Source organism: Macaca thibetana, chromosome 1, assembly GCF_024542745.1.
Source record: "Macaca thibetana thibetana isolate TM-01 chromosome 1, ASM2454274v1, whole genome shotgun sequence".
In the NCBI taxonomy this organism is placed as follows: Eukaryota; Metazoa; Chordata; class Mammalia; order Primates; family Cercopithecidae; genus Macaca; species Macaca thibetana.
Window position 1 is genome coordinate 208,876,521 of NC_065578.1, and position 21,629 is coordinate 208,898,149.

Here is a 21,629-nt window from a genome sequence, read left to right on the forward strand (position 1 = left end):
CTGATCTACAGATTGGAAAATTTCTGTTGATTAACTTTTAATTTCATTAACTCTTTTTTATACAATTCCAATCTGATGCTAAGCTGACCCAGTTATTTTTGTCTTTAAATTATTCTTTTCATTTTTCAATTTCATTTATTTTTTGTGATGTATAATTTAGCTCTATTTATTCATTATATATATGTTTTCTTTTATAGTTTTGAACATATTTTATATTTATAATAGTTGCTATAAAGTCCCTGTCTGCTAGTTGTAGGATCTGCGCCATCTTTGCATTGATTTGTATTACCTATACTCTTGTTGTTTTGGTTTTTCCAAAAAATAGAGCTCACATTTTCTAGTTTCTTTATATCTGCTTATTTTTGACAGCATATTGGATATTGGAAATGATATGTAGTAGAGGCTCTGAACTTGAAGTTTTTTTCTGAAGAGTGATTTTGGTTTTGCAGGCAGTTAACCTCGTTGGATTGAAACTTCAGTTTTCTCTCTTTTACATGAGGAGTTGCTTATATTTTTACTCAAATCTTTCAGCTTCCATCTGTTGCCATTATACTGGGCTTTCCTGGAGCATGCATAGTCAGCAGAATTTGGATAAATTTTTTACAAAGGTTTTGTAGGTAACTTTGTGTCCAGGATTTAGCACATCTAATTATTCTGTTGCTTGTGAGCCCTGAAGCATATCCACTGATACCTGAAGCCAATAAAGCAGCAGATTTCTGTTGCCAGAGTAGCAGACAGATTGGACACTGCATGCCCCAAAGCAAAAGGCAGCCACTTACCAATCACATAAGGTGCTGTTTGCCTTTTGAGAGAGATCTGCTTTTCAATTTCTTCCTGCTTTTGATCCATGTGCCTTTAAGTCAATTCTTAAAAGTATTTTTTCCAAATTGTATAATAGTTTCTATAGGAGAATTCACTCCAGTGAATTACTTCATCATTTTCCAAAATAGAACAACTCCAAAGAAAAATAAAATTTGAAAGCTGATGCCAAAATTAAGGCCATTAATAGAGATATGGTACAGCTAATACAGAGTTTTAGTAAGATTATTACTTGCCTAATCTGAGCACTTTATTTCCAGTAACACAGGCTAATATTCTGTTGGATGCTTTTACTAGATGTCACATTTGTGGGACATGCTGTACTTCAGCTTATGGTCATTCAAAGGATCTAGATTATTTTCATCTGAATTTCTCCTAAGCCCGAGCTACAGAAAATGGCAGGAGATAAAGAAGGAAAGAACATGGATGGCCTTTGGTCTTTCATTCAGCAAGTGATCTCACTTAGTTTTTCTAATGTAACTTCAGCATTTTTTATCTCACTCAAGGGTTAGAGTAATTTTTAAAACAGTTATCTGCCGGGAGCGGTGGCTCACACCTATAATCCCAGCACTTTGGGAGGCCGAGGTGGGTGGATCACCTGAGGTCAGGAGTTTAAGACTAGCCTCACCAACATGGTGAAATCCTGCCTCTACTAAAAATACAAAAATTAGCAGAGCGTGGTGGCGGTTGCCTGTTGTCCCAGCTACTCAGGAGGCTGAGGCAGGAAAATTGCTTGAAACCAGGAGGCAGAGGTTACAGTGAGCCGAGACTGCACCACTGCGTTCCAGCCTGGGTGACAGAGCAAGACTACATCTAAAAAAAAAAAAATGAAAAAAACATAATCATCATGAAATTTCACTATTAAATCTTCTAATCCAGAGACGGATATGAAATACATCAATAAAATACAAAGAAAGCATAATTTCACAATTAATAATTGTGTGACTTCTTAATATACAATCCATATACCTACAAATAATCTAGCCACAAACCAATTTGCTTGAAGAAAAGACCGAAAAAAAAATTTTAGAGGCTCACTGTTCTGTTCTGAAGAGATAATTACAGTGTTCTATTTTTTTCCCAGAATTTAATTTTTCTATTGACAGGGTTGGTATAAGTAGATTAGTAGTTTATCTAGGTTGATAGAATGAAATTGGAAAGGTTTTATTGTCTGTTTTATTACAGATGCTTAGAATAGTGTTTCAAGTTATTCGCATAATGATTGAATCAACTTAATTGATAATTATGTATTAGGTGACCTTGACCTTTTGTGTTAAAAATTTCAACTCATTTTAATTTGAATTTTCAATCGTTTATGGAGTGTTCATAATCATTTTCAGGTCATTAATTATTAACACATTATACAAATGACATGAAAAGTCAAACATTGGTGTTGTTTTAAAATTGTTCGTTTTTGTATAGCAGACATACATTTTACTCTGACTGAATCTTCAAAACATTCGTGTAACTATAATTACAAGTAAAAGTCATACGACCAAAGACATAGAAGACACGTAAAATAAATTGACAAGGAAGGTTAAACCAAGGAAGAAAAAAGAATAAGAGACTAAAGAAAGGAGGTACCGGCTGGGTGCGGTGGCTCACGCCTGTAATCCCAGCACTTTGGGAGGCCGAGGCGGGCGGATCACGAGGTCAGGAGATCGAGACCATCCTGGCTAACACGGTGAAACCTCGTCTCTACTTAAAATACAAAAAAACTAGCCGGGCGAGGTGGCGGCGCCTGTAGTCCCAGCTGCTCGGGAGGCTGAGGCAGGAGAATGGCGGGAACCCGGGAGGCGGAGCTTGCAGTGAGCTGAGATCTGGCTACCGCACTCCAGCCTGGGCGACAGAGCCAGACTCCGTCTCAAAAAAAAAAAAAAAAAAAAAAAAAAAAAAAAAAAAAAAGGAGGTACCTTTGGCTTTTTCATTGTTGCTTTAGGGACTGTACGAGACTTTAAGGCATAGTGAGTTCCTGAAGATCACAGCTATGCATGGGAGGAAAAATGGAAAGAGAGCATGTTGGGGGAGGAAGTGCTGACATATACAGAGATGTGAAAGAAACATTTGGTTGTTGTCAGAGGATGGATTGCCACTTCCTAGGAGAGGAAGCTTGGCATAGTAGCCCTTTAAGAGAGAATACCTCTGTAGTCCAAGTTGGAAATTGCAGTAGTAGAAACTGAATTTTAGCTTTGATTAGTTCAAAATAAATAATCATTTTAATTAACAGGTTAACAATCATTGTCACCATTATTATTGTCAAAATTGTCAAAAAAATTTAAAGTGTTTATCACAAGGACACTATTCTGAAATCTACATGTATTGTCTTATTTTTCTTTTGATCCTATGGAGAGGTACCTTATTAGCTTTATTTGTGGATGCAAAAAGTGAGGCTTAAAAGATTTAATTAACTGCTAACATCTTAGAGGTAGTGAGTTGCAGAGGCTGGACTCAAAACTAAATCTCTCTGTCCCCCAAACTTATGCTCTTAATCACCAATAAAGAAAAAAAAAGCCACAAAAACCTAGGAAGGTTATTTAGCTTAAATTACTAATTTTAAGATCTCTGGTTTGGAGTTGGCCATTATGCAACATAAAACTTAAAAATTTTACATTATGGCCAACATAATGTTCTACCAATGTGAATAATTCAAGCATATGTTAGAGGTTGAACTGTTAGAATGAAATATTTGGCCATTATTTCAGGGGACTTCAGAGAGCTGAATTTTTTAAAGAACATATTTACAATAAGGCAAAATTCTTTTGCTATACACTAGTATTTTTGAAATGTTTACTGACCTTTTTTCCCCCCTCTCTCCTTAGGAAAAATTGGATGTAGGGGTGAGAAAAGAAGTCGACGGCATGGGAACATCTGAAATAAAATACGGTGACTCAGTATGCTATATACAACATGTGGACACGGGCCTATGGCTTACTTACCAGTCTGTGGATGTGAAATCTGTGAGAATGGGATCTATACAACGTAAGGTAAGATGATAGAAAAAAACATAATTTATAGAAGTCATTTTTTATGAATAAAATACCCAAGCGCAAGTCAAAAAAAAGTGGCTAATCTTTTTAGTCACCTGCAAAAGTTCATAATTTTGCAAGCGAAAGGGCAGATTCCACTGTAATAGACTCTTTAGCTTTGTAAGGTGAACATAGCTGGATGTGACATCACTCATATATAGGATTATGGGATGCGTGTATTTAAATATGAAGTGAAGAAATATACAGTGCCATCTTCTGGATTTTAATTTAGTACAGTTCACTTTGTCCTCCATGCTGTGACAAAGTCTGTTACTGACATCCCCTTGCTTACAAGAAGAGGCCCACCTTTTGGAAGTGATAATGATGCCCTTCCTGGCCTGCGCCATTCTCCTACTCTCTTCCTGATTTCCAGACATTGCCTTCAATTTCCCCAGCATGTCACTTAACAACACATTCCTTGCAGTCTATCAGACTACCATGGCTTTTACACACCTGTGCCTCTGCAGACTGTTTCTTCTGTTTAGAATACCTTCAAACCTTTTTTGTCTCCGTGACTCTTATCCATCATCCAGGGATGCAATTTATTTATCATTTTAAAAGTTCTTCCTTACCATATCAGCTTATCAGCTACTCTTTCCTTTGAGTTCTCATATTGTTCATCTATAACTCATTACATTTTATAAACACACTCCTTGTGCTATTTTATTTAGTAGGCTACATATCTCTCTTTTTCTCACCACCCCTGTCCCCCACCCCCCTGCAAATTTGCAACTCCCCTGAGGGAGTACATCATACTAGATTGTTTATGTTTTTACATATGACATGCAGCACAGTGCACAGAACCAAATAACAACGCACATTGTTTCTGGAAACGTGAGACCTTGGAAAGGAAGGCTTTAGTGATACAGACCTTTTTATTTTCAAGAGATTTATTAATCAAAATCTACACCCACATTCCAGTAACTAAATAAATCACTGTTCTTGTGATCTATTTAGAGTGACCAGTGCTGATTTTAGTGAAAGTGAAGGCCAATGCTGCAGGGATAGAGTTTGACTTGAGTGCATCCTGGTACAACCTTCCTCAGAGCTTGGGATAGAGATCCTCAGACAATTCTGCAAGACCTTTATTAGCATTATAATAAGATGATACCTTGGTTTTTAGGTCTTTGATCTAGGCCCATACATTTAAGTGTACTTGTATGTATTCAATATTTGTGAAGCATTCTCTATTTCTTGCAATTGAAGATGGCCAGTTTTAAAACTTTTTATTATAGATAATTTAAATTTATGCAAAATAACTAATAGTGTAATGAACCCCTGAGTCTTCACCATTCAACATTTTCAATGCTCTCTTACTGTTGTTTCAATTACAACTCCAATCCTATGCTGTGTTTCACTAGATTATTACTGTTACTTATTTTCAACTTTTAGGGGTAATATTTATACACATCAAAATGTAAACATTTAGGTGTAGAGGGTTTTTTTTTTTTTCCTTGACACAAGAGTTTTGCTCTGTCACCTGCAGTGCAGATCTCTGCTCACTGCAACCTCGCCTCCTGGGTTCAAGCAATTCCCCTGTCTCAGCCTCCTGAGTAGCTGGAATTACAGGCGCCCACCACTGGGGCCAGCTAACTTTTTTATTTTTAGTAGAGATGGGGTTTCACCATATTGGCCAGGCTGGTTTCAAACTCCTGACCTCAGGTGATCCGCCAGCTCAGCCCCCCAAAGTGCTGGGATTATAGGCGTGAGCCACTGAGCTCAGCAGCTGTAGAATTTAACCCACAAGCTTATCTCCATGTGGAACATGTCTAATTCCAAGAAGTTTCCCAGCATTCCTTTCTAGGTTATTCCTGCTCCCTTTCCCCCAGGGACAACTACTCCTGCGATTTTTTTTTTTTTTTTTTGGACAGTCTCGCTCTGTGGCCAGGCTGGAGTGCAGTGGCAGAATCTCGGCTCACTGCAGCCTCTGCCTCCCGGGTTCAAGCAATTGTTCTGCCTCAGACTCCCAAGTAGCTGGGACTACAGGCGCCCACCACCACGCCCGGCTAATTTTTTGTATTTTTAGTAGAGACAGGGTTTCTCCGTGTTAGCCAAGATGGTCTCGATCTCCTGACCTTGTGATCCGCCCGCCTTGGCCTCCCAGAGGGCTGGGATTACAGGCATGAGCTACCGTGCCCGGCCACTCTTGTGATCTTTTTTTGTCATGGAAATGATCTTGTGATCATTTTTCTCTTTTAGCTGATGTTGAATTTTATATAAATGAAATTCTATAGCATGTACTCTTTTGTATATACCTCCTTTTGCTCAGCAAAAGGTCTGTAACATTTATCCATATTGTTCCATGTTTGAGCCCAAATTGCTTATGCTACTTTTTGAGGTCCCCAGAAACCAACAAGCCAGAAATTAAACACAATCTAAGGAGGGGGCGGGAGTCAGAAAGGAAAAGAAGAGTTAAAGATATGTAATTGCGACTCATTCTATCTTCATTACTAAACTCTGAGATTCGAACTAAGTCTTTGATTTATGTATTTTCGCTATCTAGCAGAGTGCTGAAACCAGAGTTGGTGCTCAATAAATGTTTCTTGAATGAAAACATGTATTTTCAAGGATGTGGAGTTATAATTGAGTTGGTGAGATTGCCCATGCACCTGCTAACTTGGTCTTCAACTGCATTAGCGTTACAGAATTATGAGCCAGGGTGAGCTGGGTTAGCATTCTCAAGGTGAACAGCTAATGTCGAAATTGTGACAGAAGAGGTAGATTTGGCTTTAAAGCAAATTTTTCTTTTGATAATGATGTTTGGTCATGGTTCTTCTGCTAGATTTAGCAGATGTTATCTTCTTTCTTTTAATATTTTACTTATAAAAATGTCAAATATAAAAAAAGTTAAAAGACTAAACCAATGAACATCCACATACTCTTGAATTAGAGTCAACAATTATAGTTAGCCAGATTTGCTTTCGTTTCCTCCTTTCTTTTCTCTCTCTGTGTGTGTATGCATTCACACATCCACAGTACTGTTACATACCATTATGGTAGTTCTATTACATCATTGACTATCCTGTTTGTATTCATATTTATTCTATTGTCCCAATAATACCTTTTCTAGTTGAATAAAATCAGGATACAATCAAAATTCATGCACTTATTTATGTTTATGCCTTTCAGTCTCTTATCTAGAACAGATTCTCAGCTTATTTTTTTCCTGTGCCATCGAGTTTTTAAAAAATCCATGCCAATTATAGAATACCTCATGTTCTAGATATGTCTGACTTTTTTTCCCCATTGCCTATGCTCTTGGTAATTCCCATGAACTCGAAGCTAGGTATAAGGCTGTGCTGTCCAAATCAGTAACTGCTAGACACATGTGGCAATTTTGTATTTGTATATAACTACAACTAGATGAACACCATTTTTAGTTTTGTTTAATTTTAATTAAATGTTTAAAACATACACTTAAATTATTGGAAAACTTTTATGTATGTTTGGAACAAGTTGGGTATGTGAATCTACTTTTCCAACCATATCTTTTGTTCCTGTTTTCGTGCCGTTTTAGTCTGCTGGTTTCTTTCTCAGGAACACAGCTGTCTTTCCTCTCAGTGTTCTCCCTGACCTTTTCTCTACACTTCGCTGCTCAAATGTGTCTTCCAAAGTACTCATTTTTTCTTTGGTGCTGTTCGGTTTGTAAGCCCTTTCTGTGCCTTTAAAATTTTAGTTTTCATGCTTTTTTTTTTTTTTTCCTTGTCCTTATCTCACCCAGCTCACCTTTTTATCTCAGCTTGCTGTTCTTTCATCTGGTCTGCTGGTTTATTATCCCAGCATATTTCCTGTTGTGAATTTCCACTGCTATTTTATCGAAGTTGTAACTTGCATCCTGAGGACAGTTGAAATTGTTTTTATGTTTAAGTAGCCTCCTGCTATTTCAGTTTTACTTAGCTTTTTAAAAATAGCAATGATTACTGAATTGTATTAATAAAGAAGATAAAAATCACGTGTTGTGTCTTTTAACTTGTTGATAAAATAAGTTACCAGACTTACAATTATTAAAGAGTTCTTAAATTCACAGAGTAAACCTTCCTTGGCCATAGTATATGATTCTTTTGAAATTCTACTAGATTTAATTAATTAATATTTTATTCAGAATTATTACATGTATATTTATGGGGGAAGTTAATTTCTCCTTATGGACATTGAATTTGGAATTTCATACAATTTTTGTGTTTATTAATTTTTATGTGTCAGGAAACACCATTCTACTCTGGTCTTTTTTCCAACCATTTAAAAGTGTAAAAACCATTCTTAGTTCATGGGCTGTATAGAAACAGATGATGTACTGTAGTTTGCCAATCCTTGGCCTAGACTAGTCTGCCATGAAAGGTAGCTGTTTTTTGAAGCTTTATCACAGCTCGCCTGTGGAACCATCTGGTCCTAGGTCTTTTAAATATTGGATCTTAAATTATCTTTTTCCTTTTGATTAGTCTCATTTTGTAAGAATCTATTCTGTTCCCCTGGAACACCAGTTTTGTTTATTGGTTTTATTTGGATGATTTTTGGTTTTGCCATGGAGTTGCACACAGTATTGTATTATTATAATTTCCCATTCTCTGTGTTTTTGCTTTCTGTTTTATCTTTAGCCTGGTTTGTGAGAGTTTCGTTTTATTTATCATTGCAAAGAATCAAACTTTGAGTTTATTCATCTTTTCTAGTACTTTATTTGACTTCTAGTTTGTTAATTTCACTTAATCTTCATTAGTTCTACTTTTCAACTTTCTTTCCTGTTCTTTTTTTAGGATATGAAAATGAGTAACAAGTTCCTTCATTTTAGTTATTTTTTTGTATTATTGAGGGCACTTAAGGCTATGATATTGCCTTTGAATATAGATATATCTGGGTCTCACTGATTTTTTTATATAAGGAGTTTCCTCTTAACATTGCTTTCTAGATAATTTATAGTTATAGTTCCTAAATTTTGTTCAGTACACCTGGGTAGGTGTATTAAATTATCTTGCTATAAATGTTGCATGAAGATAAGCACAGATGGGAACAAATGGTTCTACTTATATATAGTACACAACTGATCTGTGCTGTCAAAAGTCTGCAAGGGGGTGAACCTTGTGAAGGGTAGGGATAGGAAGGGAGCACTAAGGTGGATTTTAAGATACTGTAATGTTTTCTTTCTTGAGCTAGGTGTTGGTCATGCAGGAATGTTCACTTGTGAAAATCATGGAACTGTTTTCTTAAGAGTTTTGCATTTCTCTTTCCTAACATAGTTTCATAGAAAGTTCGAAAGCAAACAAAAACAGCTATCAAAAGAAAAGAAATATATGTATACATCTTTATCATTTAGATAATTTATAAGCATTGTTCAGTACTTATTATTGACTAGTCTGTGTTCAGAGCTACTGTATGACTGGTGTGCCAATGCAAGGTTACCTTTGCTGCTTTGTACCAAGTTTGCTTAGGCTGAGGATCAGTCATTCAATGTAGATTTGTGAAAAGGCTCTGCTATTTGTTTTACTTGACTCGGTGCATTTTTTGAGTAGTTCTTGAAACTGATAACTGAGCTGCGCCTGGTGATGGGGGCTTGTAATTCTAGCTATTCAGGAGGCAGAGGGAGAAGGATCACTAAAGCCCAGGAGTTCAAGACCAGCCTGGGTAACATAGCAAGACCCCATCTCCAAAAAATAAAATAATAACTAAATGAATAAATGGAATGGCTAGTTTGTATGGGGAGCTGTGCATGTGATTTTATCTGAACATAACAGCTTCATAGTCCCCTGTACCTGCCTTTTGATTCTATCTATTGTTGTGGCTCAGCTGTTTGAGTACACATCTCCCTGACTGTAGTTTGGAAAAGAGATGTTGGGAGTAATGGCCTTGTTTTTGCTTTCTTACAGGCTATTATGCACCATGAAGGCCACATGGATGATGGCATAAGTTTATCGAGATCCCAGCATGAAGAATCACGCACAGCACGAGTTATCCGGAGCACAGTCTTCCTTTTCAATAGATTTATAAGGTACTTTTTCTTTTGTAGGTGTAGTTGTTTGATACTTGATTTTCATTTCTTTATTGGATATGCAAATAGGCAATTTAAAAGTATGCTACGATGGTAAGAAATCTCATACTGTTTGGTAAGTCAGCAGAAACATTAGGAAGTGTTAATTAGATGATTTAATGTCTTTTAAATAAACTTTTAAAAAGAATATGGTTTTGGAAATTAGATGTGTAATTTGTAATTGATAGGTATAGATTAGGATGATTTAATGACTATTCTTCCTTGTACTGGACCTAAAGTTCCTTTTTCTTTTCTTTTTCTTTCTTTCTTTCTTTCTTTTTTTTTTTTTTGAGACAGAATCTCGTACTGTCACCCAGGCTGGAGTGCAGTGGCACGATCTCAGCTCACTGCAACCTCTGCCTCCTGGGTTCAAGCGATTCTCCTGCCTCAGCCTCCCGAGTAACTAGGATTATAGGTGCTCACTGCCACACCTGGCTAATTTTTGTATTTTTAGTAGAGATGGGGTTTCACTATGTTGGCCAGGATGGACTCGATCTCCTGACCTCGTGGTCTGCTCACTTCGGCCTCCCAAAGTGCTGGGATTACAGGCGTGAGCCACTGTGCCTGGCCTAGTTCCTTTTTCAATGAGGGCAGTGAAGCCTAGATATATGCTGAGTTTTGATACGTATTTTTAAAAAGTAATCCTCATAAAAACTGTTTTTCCACCTAATAAATGCAATAATTACATATCTACAGACTAAATTAAACTTGTGACCAACATGTTTTCTGGTAACATTATACCAACATATGCTCTGACTTGTGAGGGATTTCATTTGTCTCTTTAAACTTTGCTAATTTGATGGGGGAAACTTCTTGTTGATCATCTTTCTTCATTTCTTTTTTCTTTTGTGTTTATTCCTATTATTTGTTAATATTTCTGTTAAGTTGTTCTGAACTTCTGTTATGTTTAGAGATACTCATTTCCTGTTATGATAAATTGCAAACCTTTTCACCAGTTTATTGATTTGGAAAAGAATTTGAAAGGATTTTTGTAGTAGTTGAGTCGGTAAATTATTTTTTTGACTTTACAGCATAAAACAAATCTCCCCTACTCAAGATTGTATTATTTTCTACTTCTTTTATAAACCATCCCTTTTATAAACTACACACACTGTGTGTATATGTGTGCGTGCCATATGTAACCAAAAAATATGCACAGCATTTGGCCACACATCCTGAGTGTTTAGTCCATTTCTCTGCCTCATCTCAACTCCAAGCCTCGTCAGGGAGTAAAGCTTAAATCGAATGGGGTACGTACCACATTTTTGTATTTTTTGTTACTTGTATTACTTTTCATATTATTTATATTCTTGTAGTTTAATATAGTATTTATTTCTTATAATAAAAATTTATTACATTTTAATGCGGCATAAAATTAGTCAAGAAGTTCAATTTGGAAATTATAACTTATTTTGGAAACAAACTTAGCCTTTTCGTATCTTGTTCTTCCCACTAGTTTTTCTTTACTAGAGCTGATCAATCCTATGATAGGGATTGAGCAAATTAATCATAAATCTTTGAAATTGTCAATTTTATATTTAGTCAGCACTGACTTCTTCAAATATGAGAGACTTTTTTTCTTATTCAATTTGACTGCTGTAGAGTATTCAGTGGCACCACAGAGATTCCATTTGGTAAGTTAATTTAATACTAGACCAAAAACTGGTTATTTGTTTTGAAAACTATTTTGTGGGAAAGCTGCTATCTCAGTGTTACAGACATTATGTAGTGATAGTATACCATAAGTGGCTTTTTTTATGGTGGCTGAAACACCAAAATTCATCTTAAATGTGATTTACTTCAGCCCATCTGCTCTTTGGAAGAATAATTTTAAATTTTAACAATTACTTTTCTGATTAGAGAGAGTACCAAGTATGAGAAATTTGGATTCTGTGGTAAAAAAATGTTGAATTATACACTTGCTGCTTTATTAAATCTTGAAAATGATTTTCTGTCTGGGCTATTTGAGTGAAATTCATTTGTTATACCTATCATGATAAAATAGGATGGTTACATTAACCCCTATTAACTATGAAAAGATTTTCTGATTCCCAGTCTGATTCTTTCTATTTTCTTTCTTCTTGCCCTGCTCTCTTTTTTCTAACTTTGTAAGATGAATGCTGATACCATTGAGACCTTTGTTGACAAAAGCATTTAGTGTTACACTTTTCTGTTTTTAGTGGCACCTCACATGTTTTTATTTTCCTTTCTTCTTTTCTTTCTTTTCTTTTCTGTCTTCCTCTCTCTCCTCCACTCCCCTCTTTCCTCCCTCTCTTCCTCCCTCCCTTCATTCCTTCCTCCCATCCCCTCCCCTTCCTTTCCTTCTTTTGCCCTGCCCTTTCCTTCCTTCCTTCATCTTTCTCTTTCTTTTCCTTCCTTCCTTCCTTCCTTCCTTCCTTCCTTCCTTCCTTCCTTCCTTCCTTCCTTCCTTCCTTCCTTCCTTCCTTCCTTCCTTCCTTCCTTCCTTCCTTCTCTCCTTTCTCTCCTTTCCTTTCTCTCTTTCTCTTTTTCTTTTTCTTCTTTCCCCTCCCCTCTCACCATTCTGCTCTTCACTCTCATTCTGTCGCCCAGGCTGGAGTGCAATGGCCCTCTCTCTGCTCACTGCAACCTGCCTCCCAGGTTTAAGCAATTCTACTGCCTCAGCTTCCCAAGTAGCTAGGATTACAGGCATGCACCACCACTCCTGGCTATTTTTTTTATTTTTAGTAGAGACATGGTTTCACCATGTTGCCCAGGCTGGTCTCAAACACCTGACCTCAAGTGATCCACCCACCTCGGCCTCACAAAGTGCTGGGATTACAGGCATGAGCCATCGCGCCCAGCATTGATATGTTTTCTTTCAGTTTCCCCTTTGATGACTTCTTTGAACAATAGATTTTTTCAGCTTCCAAATAGTCAGAAATTTCCTGAATATTTTTCTGTTACTAATTTCTAATTTAATGCCATTATGGTCAGAGAATATACTTTGTGAGATTGATTGCTTTTAAGTTTATTAAGACTTGTTTTATGGCTTAGAATAAACTTTATTTTGGTAAATGTTTCATGTGAACTTGAAAAGAATATGCATTCTCCTCTTATTGGGTAGAGCATTCAAAAGTGTCAATTTAGTATTACTTATATCTTCAATTTCCTTACGTTTTTCAGTCTCTTTTTTCTATTAATTACTGAGAGAAAGGTATTGCAAAGTGTTTGATTGTAATTGTGGATATTTCTGTTTCTCCTTGCTGTTTGTCACCTTTTCTTTGTGCATTTTGAAGCTCTGTTATTAAGTGCATACATGTTTAGGATTTTGTTCTTTTGATGAACTGACCTCTTTATCATTATGAAATTACCGTCCTTAACTCTGGTAATATTCTTTGCTATGACATGTACTTTGTATAAGATGAACATAACCACTCTAGTTCCCCTGCCCTTTGTTATTAGCATCCTATAATCTTTAACCTGTTTGTATCTTTATATTTAAAGTGCATTTCTTTTAAGCAATAGGCAGTTGGGTCTTGCTTTTTTATCCCATTTGATAATACCTGTTTTTAAATTGTATTGTTTAATTCATTTACATTGATATGATTATTGATGTAGTAGGCTTAAGTCTGTCTTCTTCCTATTTATTTTATATTCATCCCACCTAGTAGCAGGATAAAAAAGAGATACACGCACACACGCCACCATCACCACCACTGTCGCCACTACCATCACCACCCTTACACGGGAGAATGAGAGCATATGGGTTACAAAAAATAAGCCACACAAGAAAAACACTTCGTGTGTGTGTGTATATATATATTTATATACATATATATAGTAATATATATGTGTTATATATATAATATATATTATATATCTTGTATAATATATATATTTACTTTGTCATTGTCCCATTTCCCCCTTCTTTTGGATTAGTTGAGTATTTTCTATTATTTCATCTCACCTCCTTTTTATTGGTTTATGAGCTGTAATACTTTATTTGTATTTTAGTGGTTACTTACGGGTTAAAGCTGTAATACTTTATTTGTATTTTAGTGGTTACTTATGGTTTATAGTATATATCTTTAATTTGTCACAGTCTACCTTTAATTGATATTTTGTCACTCTATGAATAGTGTAAGAACATTATAATATTATACTTCCTTCTCAGTTTTCGCAGTTTGTCATACATTTTACATTTATAGATGTTATTAATTCCACACTGTATTTTTATTTAAACAGTCAATTCGTTTTTAAAGAGTTTTAAATAACAAAAACATCTCTATTTGCACACATAGTTATAATTTCTAGTGCTCTTTTTTTGTGTGTGTGGATCTGTATTTCCTTCAGGTATTGTTTTCTTCTGCCTGAAGGATTTTTTTTTTTTTTTTTTTTTTTTTTTTGAGACAGAGTCTCTGTCGCCCAGGCTGGAGTGCTGTGGCACAATCTCGGCTCACTGCAACCTCCACCTCCCAGGTTCAAGCGATTTTCCTGCCTCAGCCTCCCAAGTAGCTGGGACTACAGGCACCCACAACAATGCCTGGCTAATTTTTTGTGTTTTTAGTAGAGACAGGGTTTCACCATGTTAGCCAGGATGGTTTCGATCTCCTGACCTCGTGATCCGCCCGCCTTGGCCTCCCAAAGTGCTAGGATTACAGGCGTAAGCCACCGCGCCGGCTGCAGGACTTAACATTTCTTATCGTGCAAGTCTACTGGAGATAGACTCTTTCGGTTTTGTGCAACTGAAAATGTGTTCTTTGCCTTCATTTTAAGTGATATTTTTGCTGGGTACAGCATTCTAGATTGACAATTATTTTTCTTTTGGTTGATTAATTTTACTCCGTATTGATGATTGTATTTTATAGTTCTTTATATGCCTGCTTATTTTTGTTTAGTTACCAGACATTGTGAATTTGTTAGATGCTGGCTATTTTTATATTCCTGTAAATATTCTTGAGCTTTTTCCTGGGATGCTGTTAAGTTACCTAGAAAGGGTTTGATTTGTTTGGATCTTGCCTTTAGAGTTTTCTGGGAGGGAAGAGCAGTGTTTAGTCTAGGGCAAATTATTTCCCACTATTGAGACAAGACCCTCGAATACTCTATCCAGTGCCCCATGAGTTGCAGAGTTTTCCAGTCTGGCTGCTGGGGACAGGTGCCCTTTCAGGTTCGGTGTGAGGGCCAGTTGTTGTTCCCTCTAATCCTTTCAGGTGATTCTGTTCCCTGCCTTGAGTAGTTTTCTCATGATGTTTTCATCAGTGTTCTGCTGAATATTTGAGGGAGACCTTCTGTAGGTCTCCAGGGTTCCCTCCTGTGAGCCCTCTCCTCTCTCTGTCCTGTGGATTCTAGCAACCTTGGTCTCCCTGGACGCCCAGCAGTGTCTCTTCGACTCATGGAGACTGTCAGGCCACACCTGGGTTCCCTTCCTGCTCCACGGCCTGGAAATTCTCCTAGGCAGTAAACTGAGGCAGCTGTAGGACCCATCTGATTTGTTTCTCATTCCTCAGGAATTCCTGTGCTTTATTCATTGCTATCCAGTGTCTTGAAAGTTTTCATGTTTTTTTGGTCGCCACCCCCACCCCCCATTATACTTTGTTTTTTGGGTTACTTCAGAGGGAAGGTAAATCCTGTCCTGTCACTTTATCTTGGCCAAATGTCACTCACATCTAGGTGACATGTGCAGTGCTTATTTCCAGATGAGATTCCTTGTTCCCCTTGGGAAATGTAGTCTAGAACCTCTTTGCTGATTCTGCATTGATTTTTTTCTCTTTTAGCTATCCTCCTCTTTACAATCCCATCACAAATTTACCATATTTTTTTGAGTTATCTAACATCTGCTTTTAACAATCTCTCCCTTGTGATCACCTGAGAAGTGCCATGGATAAACACAGCGAACCTTTGTTTCTCTTATGCTTAACTGACCTTAATCATGTATTAGCTTTTTCAACAATTAAATTTTAATTAAGCTTTGGTTTATTCTCCTTGTTTCTTTTCTATATTTACCCTTTAGTTATATTATTTAACTCCAGTAATCATGTTTATATTGCATATATATGTTTATATTGCATATATATATCCAGTAATCATGTTTATATTGCATATATATATATTTACTTTTTTACTTTACAAGTTTTACTTAAATGCACATGAGTATTACCTATTATAAGTCCCAAATTTAGGCTGGGCACAGCGGTGACTACTCACACCTATAATCCTAGCACTTTGGGAGGCCAAGGTGGGTGGATCACTTGAGGCCAGGAGTTTATCAACAGAGAGTAAACTGTATTGTATTCTACATTCTATACAACAGAATGCTACGCAACCAGTAAAATGATAAGGCTTACAAAGTAGCAAATTGGGCTGGGTGTGGTGGCTCACACCTGTAATCGCAGCACTTTGGGAAGCTGAGGCCAGCACGTCACTTGAGGTCACGAATTTGAAAGCAGCCTGGCCAACAGGGACGAAACCCCATCTCTACCAAAAATATAAAAATTAGCTGGATGTGGTGGGCATGCACCTGTAATCCCAGCTATTCTGGAGGCTGAGGCTTGAGAATCGCTTAAACCCTGAACCCAGGAGGCAGAGGTTGCAGTGAGCCGAGATTGTACCACTGCACTCTAGCCTGGGTGACAGGGTGAAACTCTGTCTAAAAAAAAAACAATTAGAAGTCCTGAATTTATGTGATTTTTTAGTATGTTCAGAAGCTTTGAAAAGTTTTACATGATTACTGAGCATTTTAAAGAGCATATGCTTTTAAATAAAAATTTTATTCATTTTATCACATTCGTGAAAGTACCAAGTCTTTAAAATCTCAGTATTTTTACAATATTTTCACCCAAGTATTTTTCAGTTATTTTTTACTATTAATTTTATTAATGCCAATTTACTTAATTTGTATTAAGATGCTAGTTTTAAAATTTTTACCTTTTAGAAAGAAAGTCAATATTATTTAATCATTTGTGTTTTTCTTATGTGGTTTATGTTCTGAGACCCTTCTGTTCTGTCTTTTGTGGTGGTGGTAGTACTGAGTGTGTGTGTGTATATGGTGTGTGTGTGTGCGCATTTGTGTTGTCTGCAGGGGAGGGGGCTCTATTATTTTGGCCTGGGGTGGGGAAAAAAAAATATATATATGTATATAGAATATATATGTATATAAAATATATATATAAAATATATAAAATGTGTTGTATATTTCTAATAGTAATACCATGAGCATTTAAGTAATACATAATGTGTGTGTATACATGGAAGTGTATAAACATATTTATTATATGTAATTATACATTATAATGGATATATTATATAGTATATTATAATGTATAGTATAGTATATATTATATATACTATTCTATATGATAGTATATATAATTAATAGTATATATTAGTATGTGTATTATATACTATACTACCTAATAGTATAACAATAGTATATGCTATACTATATATATATTAGTGTATATATAAGTATATACTATATATATATGGTATATACTATAGTATATATATGGTATATACTATATATATTAGTATATATAGTATTAGTATATATATAGTATATACTATATATTAGTATATACTAATAGTATATACTATATATAATGTATAACAAATATATACAATAAATATATATAACATCATATATTTTATATATACTATATATGTTTTCATTTTTCTTCTGGATATATTCATAAACATATTCTTGAAGTAAATGAGAGAGGGGAGGAACCTGTATTTGTTAGGTAATAATATGGTTTAATCTTTAAATTACAAAATGTAGCCATAGGGTTAATAGCTTTCATTTTTACTCTGGCATAGGGTGATTCTACTACTTTTGGATTTCTGGATGATTTTTTTTTTCCCTGATTATTTTTTTTGTTCACGATAAATTAAGATGATATTCATCTCTTTATTAGATGAAAGCCCTAAAACATAACATAGTTAATAATTGTAGAAGTTTGGACAATATTTCTTCTGACAAGAGACTTCTCTTACAAAGTAATCGAATAGTTACGTTCCTCATGGTAGATATGTTTATTTCAATATAATCACCTAAAGACTGACATTTACTGTTGTTTTCACTTAAATTTGAAAATGTGGATACTGAATCATTTTTGAATTGTGTTCACTTATTAAGAGTTGAGTTTGAATTTGTTATACATTTATTTATGTTTAATTGGAGTTAATGGGGTAAAATGTTTAGAAAAATACTTCATTACATGTGAAATTTTCTTGTTAAAGGGGAAAAATAATTTTCTACTGAAAAGTCACTCTTGCTTTTTGGGTACAGAAAAACTTATAGAGGCGATAAAACTTGGGGGTAGATGAATTCTACCTCCAAGATCAGTTGATATAACTGATACAGAACTTCAGGCAAAAACTTTAAAATAGTTGTACGGTTTTACGATTTCTACTGTTTGATAAGGCTGAAATCAAATATTCCAAAATCATTAGCAATCTTTGTGGAAGTGATGACACATTTTAAATAATGTTTTAAAACTATAAAGTTCAAAGCTAATTCTCATTCATGAGTATTTTATTGTTTTATAATGTAAGTTCCAACATAGTCAGAAAATTAGAAACATTTGCTTGGGATAAAATGTTAGCGTACGGTTTTGCTGAGACAGAGAGCAGGAATGGAAGTGTAATATTTCTATGCATTAACAACTTGTCATGGCTATAGAATATTATGGTATCAACTACAGTAGAGGTACTGTCCCATTCTTTTATTGTATGCATTGTGCTTTTTAAAATCGTTTTATTTCGAAATACTTTTGATTTGTAGACATCATGTTTTAAAGTTCTTTTCAGATACATTCAAGGCTATGAGTTTAAAAACTGAGAATCTCAGTAAGCTCAACAAATTAACACATTTACATGCCAGTAATGTACCTTTCTTCCCAGGTTAGAAAATACTTCATGATGTTTTTGTTAATATAATTTTTAAATGCATTTCTTTCAGATAATAGAAAAGCATTTTAATATGTATTTACTGATTAATAAGCAAATTTTCTAAATTAACATCATTAGAATATATTTTTGAACTCACAGGAATTAAACAGAATGGCAAGCTAGGGTCCATGAAAACTTAGGCATTCCTTTTCAAAAACAAACCACAAGGAAACGTCAGAATTATGAATCTGGGAAGATGCAGCCTGAATCTTTAAAGTGTGTAGCTTTCCAGTGAAAATCAACTGGTTTCTGAACATTTCGACTATTGGTTTTGTAGGCACTGTTCCTGTGGCCTATAAGGTTATTCTCTAGATGACTGGCCGTGGATACTGGTTTTTATAACATTACACAGTTTCTGACTTGAATTAGAATTCCTTATCGCTGCTTGAGGAGCAGGAGGACCTTTCTGACATGTCCCTTTTACAGTGATGTAGGGAGAGAGATTAATCTCTGAAATCATCCACAAATGGAAAAATGATACAGTTGTGAATCACCGACAATAGAGAAATGTTTATGGTTTATTTTAGGGGCCTCGATGCGCTCAGCAAGAAAGCGAAGGCTACCACCATTGATTTGCCGATAGAATCCGTGAGTCTAAGTCTGCAGGATCTCATTGGCTACTTTCACCCGCCTGATGAGCATTTAGAACATGAAGACAAACAGAACAGACTACGAGCCCTGAAGAATCGGCAAAATCTCTTCCAGGAAGAGGTGCGTTTCTGTCCACACTCACTTCTCTTCTGTTGTTCTCTTGTAAAAACAGCTTCTTGGTTGGGAAAATTCTCCATCTATGTGACCATCTTTGCATTTTGCAATATAGAGGAGAAAGTATACTACTGAACAGGAGAAACAGGCCTTAGAGAAATCTAGACATGGTTTTTATTTATTTATACTATCCATGAGTATTATTTAAAAACATGAATCTTTTCATTCTCCTGGCAAGAGACATTTACCCTCTGCTCAGTCCTCACCCTGGTCTTTTGCAAGTTCTCTTCATGTGGGTTATATCAGTTAAGAATCTTAAAGTGTCTATAAGAATACAGGCTTTAGAAAGCATCAGGGTTTTCAAACTATTCAGCAGGTTCTCGGGTGCTCCTGGGAAATAGCCCGGGATGTATAGGAAGCGTTGTGTTGGGGATGGAAGCTGTCAAGAGAGGGCTACCGGAGTAGGCTGAGCTCCAGGGACCCTACTTGGACATAGCAACCCTACCTTTCCCCTTTGCATCTATTACATTTCCATGTATGATTGTCTTACACCAAAAGTTCCACTGCTAAAAAGAACTCAAGTGTCATATTTTATAAACAATAAAAGAAGGACCAAATGATATATCTAATGTTCTAATATAGTCAGAAGCCTCAGTGGAGACTACCAGGGTTGGTGGGATAAATCAGGCTAGTTCAGCTGGATTCCCATTCTTTTCAATGCATCTTGTATGGAGAATAATGATTTTTTTTCGGAATAAATACTTAGCTTTGTAAAAGTAACAAAACGGGTTATTCATTGAGTACACATGGACACAAAGAGGGGAACAATAAATACCAGGGCCTACTTGAGGGAGGAGAGTGGGAGGAGGGCAAGGGTCGACAAACTACATGTCAGGTACTGTGCTCATTACCTGGGTGATGAAATTGTTTATACATCAAACCTGTGACACACAATGTACCCACGTAACAAACCTGCACATGTAACCCCCAAAGCCTAAAATAAAAGTTGTAACAGAGAGAAATAAAACTAAAAAACAAAATCAAAAAGTGTTATTACTAGGTTCTCATAATCCCTGTCTACTTTTAAAGCTGTTTTCTAATATCTCATCAGAAACTCTTGAAACTGACATAAGTTTTTGAGGACATTCCCACTGGGTATTCAAAAGAAATGACCTATCTGGAGACCTCAATGGCACGAAAGCAAAAAAGTATCAACATAAACCAATAATAACATGGACAAGTTTATTGGGAGCTTTCACATATGCCAAATTGTTAGACTCTTTTACAATGCTGCATTTATTTAATATCTGGAAGAAGTAAAATTAAATATTGGGTTGTAAAAATTAAAATATTAATTTAGTTTTTTTCCCAACTTCTCATATAAGACAATCCGGATGGCGACTTGGAAATGTACTTAGGTCCATGGTATCTCTTAAATTCTGTGTGAAATAAATTAGTTGGATTAGACAGTGGTTTATAGCTCTTTATGTGGTTTGCCACACTTTTTACAACCTTGATCCACCAATAATAATAAAGCATAATTTCAATCTCAGGCTGTATCTTACAAAGTTCATTATAATGCAAAAATGCATTATAGCATTTTTGATTTGCTTTAAAAATACCTTTTCATGAGCTTTACCTGATTTACTATGTCTTTAATTTAATAATAATAATAATAATAATAATAATAATGCCTATCTAAGAATAAGGATCTGCTCTTACGGTCACTTAACAATAGAATGCCATAAGTATGAAGTACATGTTTGTAGGTTGTTCTTCCACTGTTTGATGATGACATTCAGAATTTAAAATCCACTTGAATAATCTGAAGAACATTTCATTTCACATGTAAATGTGTGTCTTTCTGTCCTTTGAATGATCGCAATTTTCTTTATGATTGGTAGGTGAACCTTCAGCCAGACTTCTATTTTTAAATCAGCTTAGCATCTTTAGTCTGTAAGCAGAATGACAGTTTTAGATGTCTTTTTTTTTTAACCTTCCAGGGAATGATCAACCTCGTGCTCGAGTGCATAGACCGACTGCACGTCTACAGCAGTGCAGCACACTTTGCTGATGTTGCTGGGCGAGAAGCGGGGGAGTCTTGGAAATCCATTCTGAATTCTCTGTATGAGTTGCTGGGTAAGAAGCAT

The 21,629-nt window shown here is 35.7% G+C and overlaps 1 protein-coding gene across 8 annotated transcripts in view; it reads left to right on the plus strand.

The window, feature by feature from the left end:
* Positions 1 to 21,629, plus strand: part of RYR2 (ryanodine receptor 2) — a 795,071-nt gene that overhangs the window by 388,896 nt on the left and 384,546 nt on the right. For all 8 annotated transcript variants that reach the window (XM_050770606.1, XM_050770614.1, XM_050770624.1 and 5 more), the window contains exons 13-16: positions 3,639 to 3,803; positions 9,704 to 9,825; positions 19,302 to 19,485; positions 21,483 to 21,618. In XM_050770606.1, the coding sequence (XP_050626563.1) occupies positions 3,639 to 3,803; positions 9,704 to 9,825; positions 19,302 to 19,485; positions 21,483 to 21,618 (607 nt within the window). The remainder of the gene's footprint in view (positions 1 to 3,638; positions 3,804 to 9,703; positions 9,826 to 19,301; positions 19,486 to 21,482; positions 21,619 to 21,629) is intronic.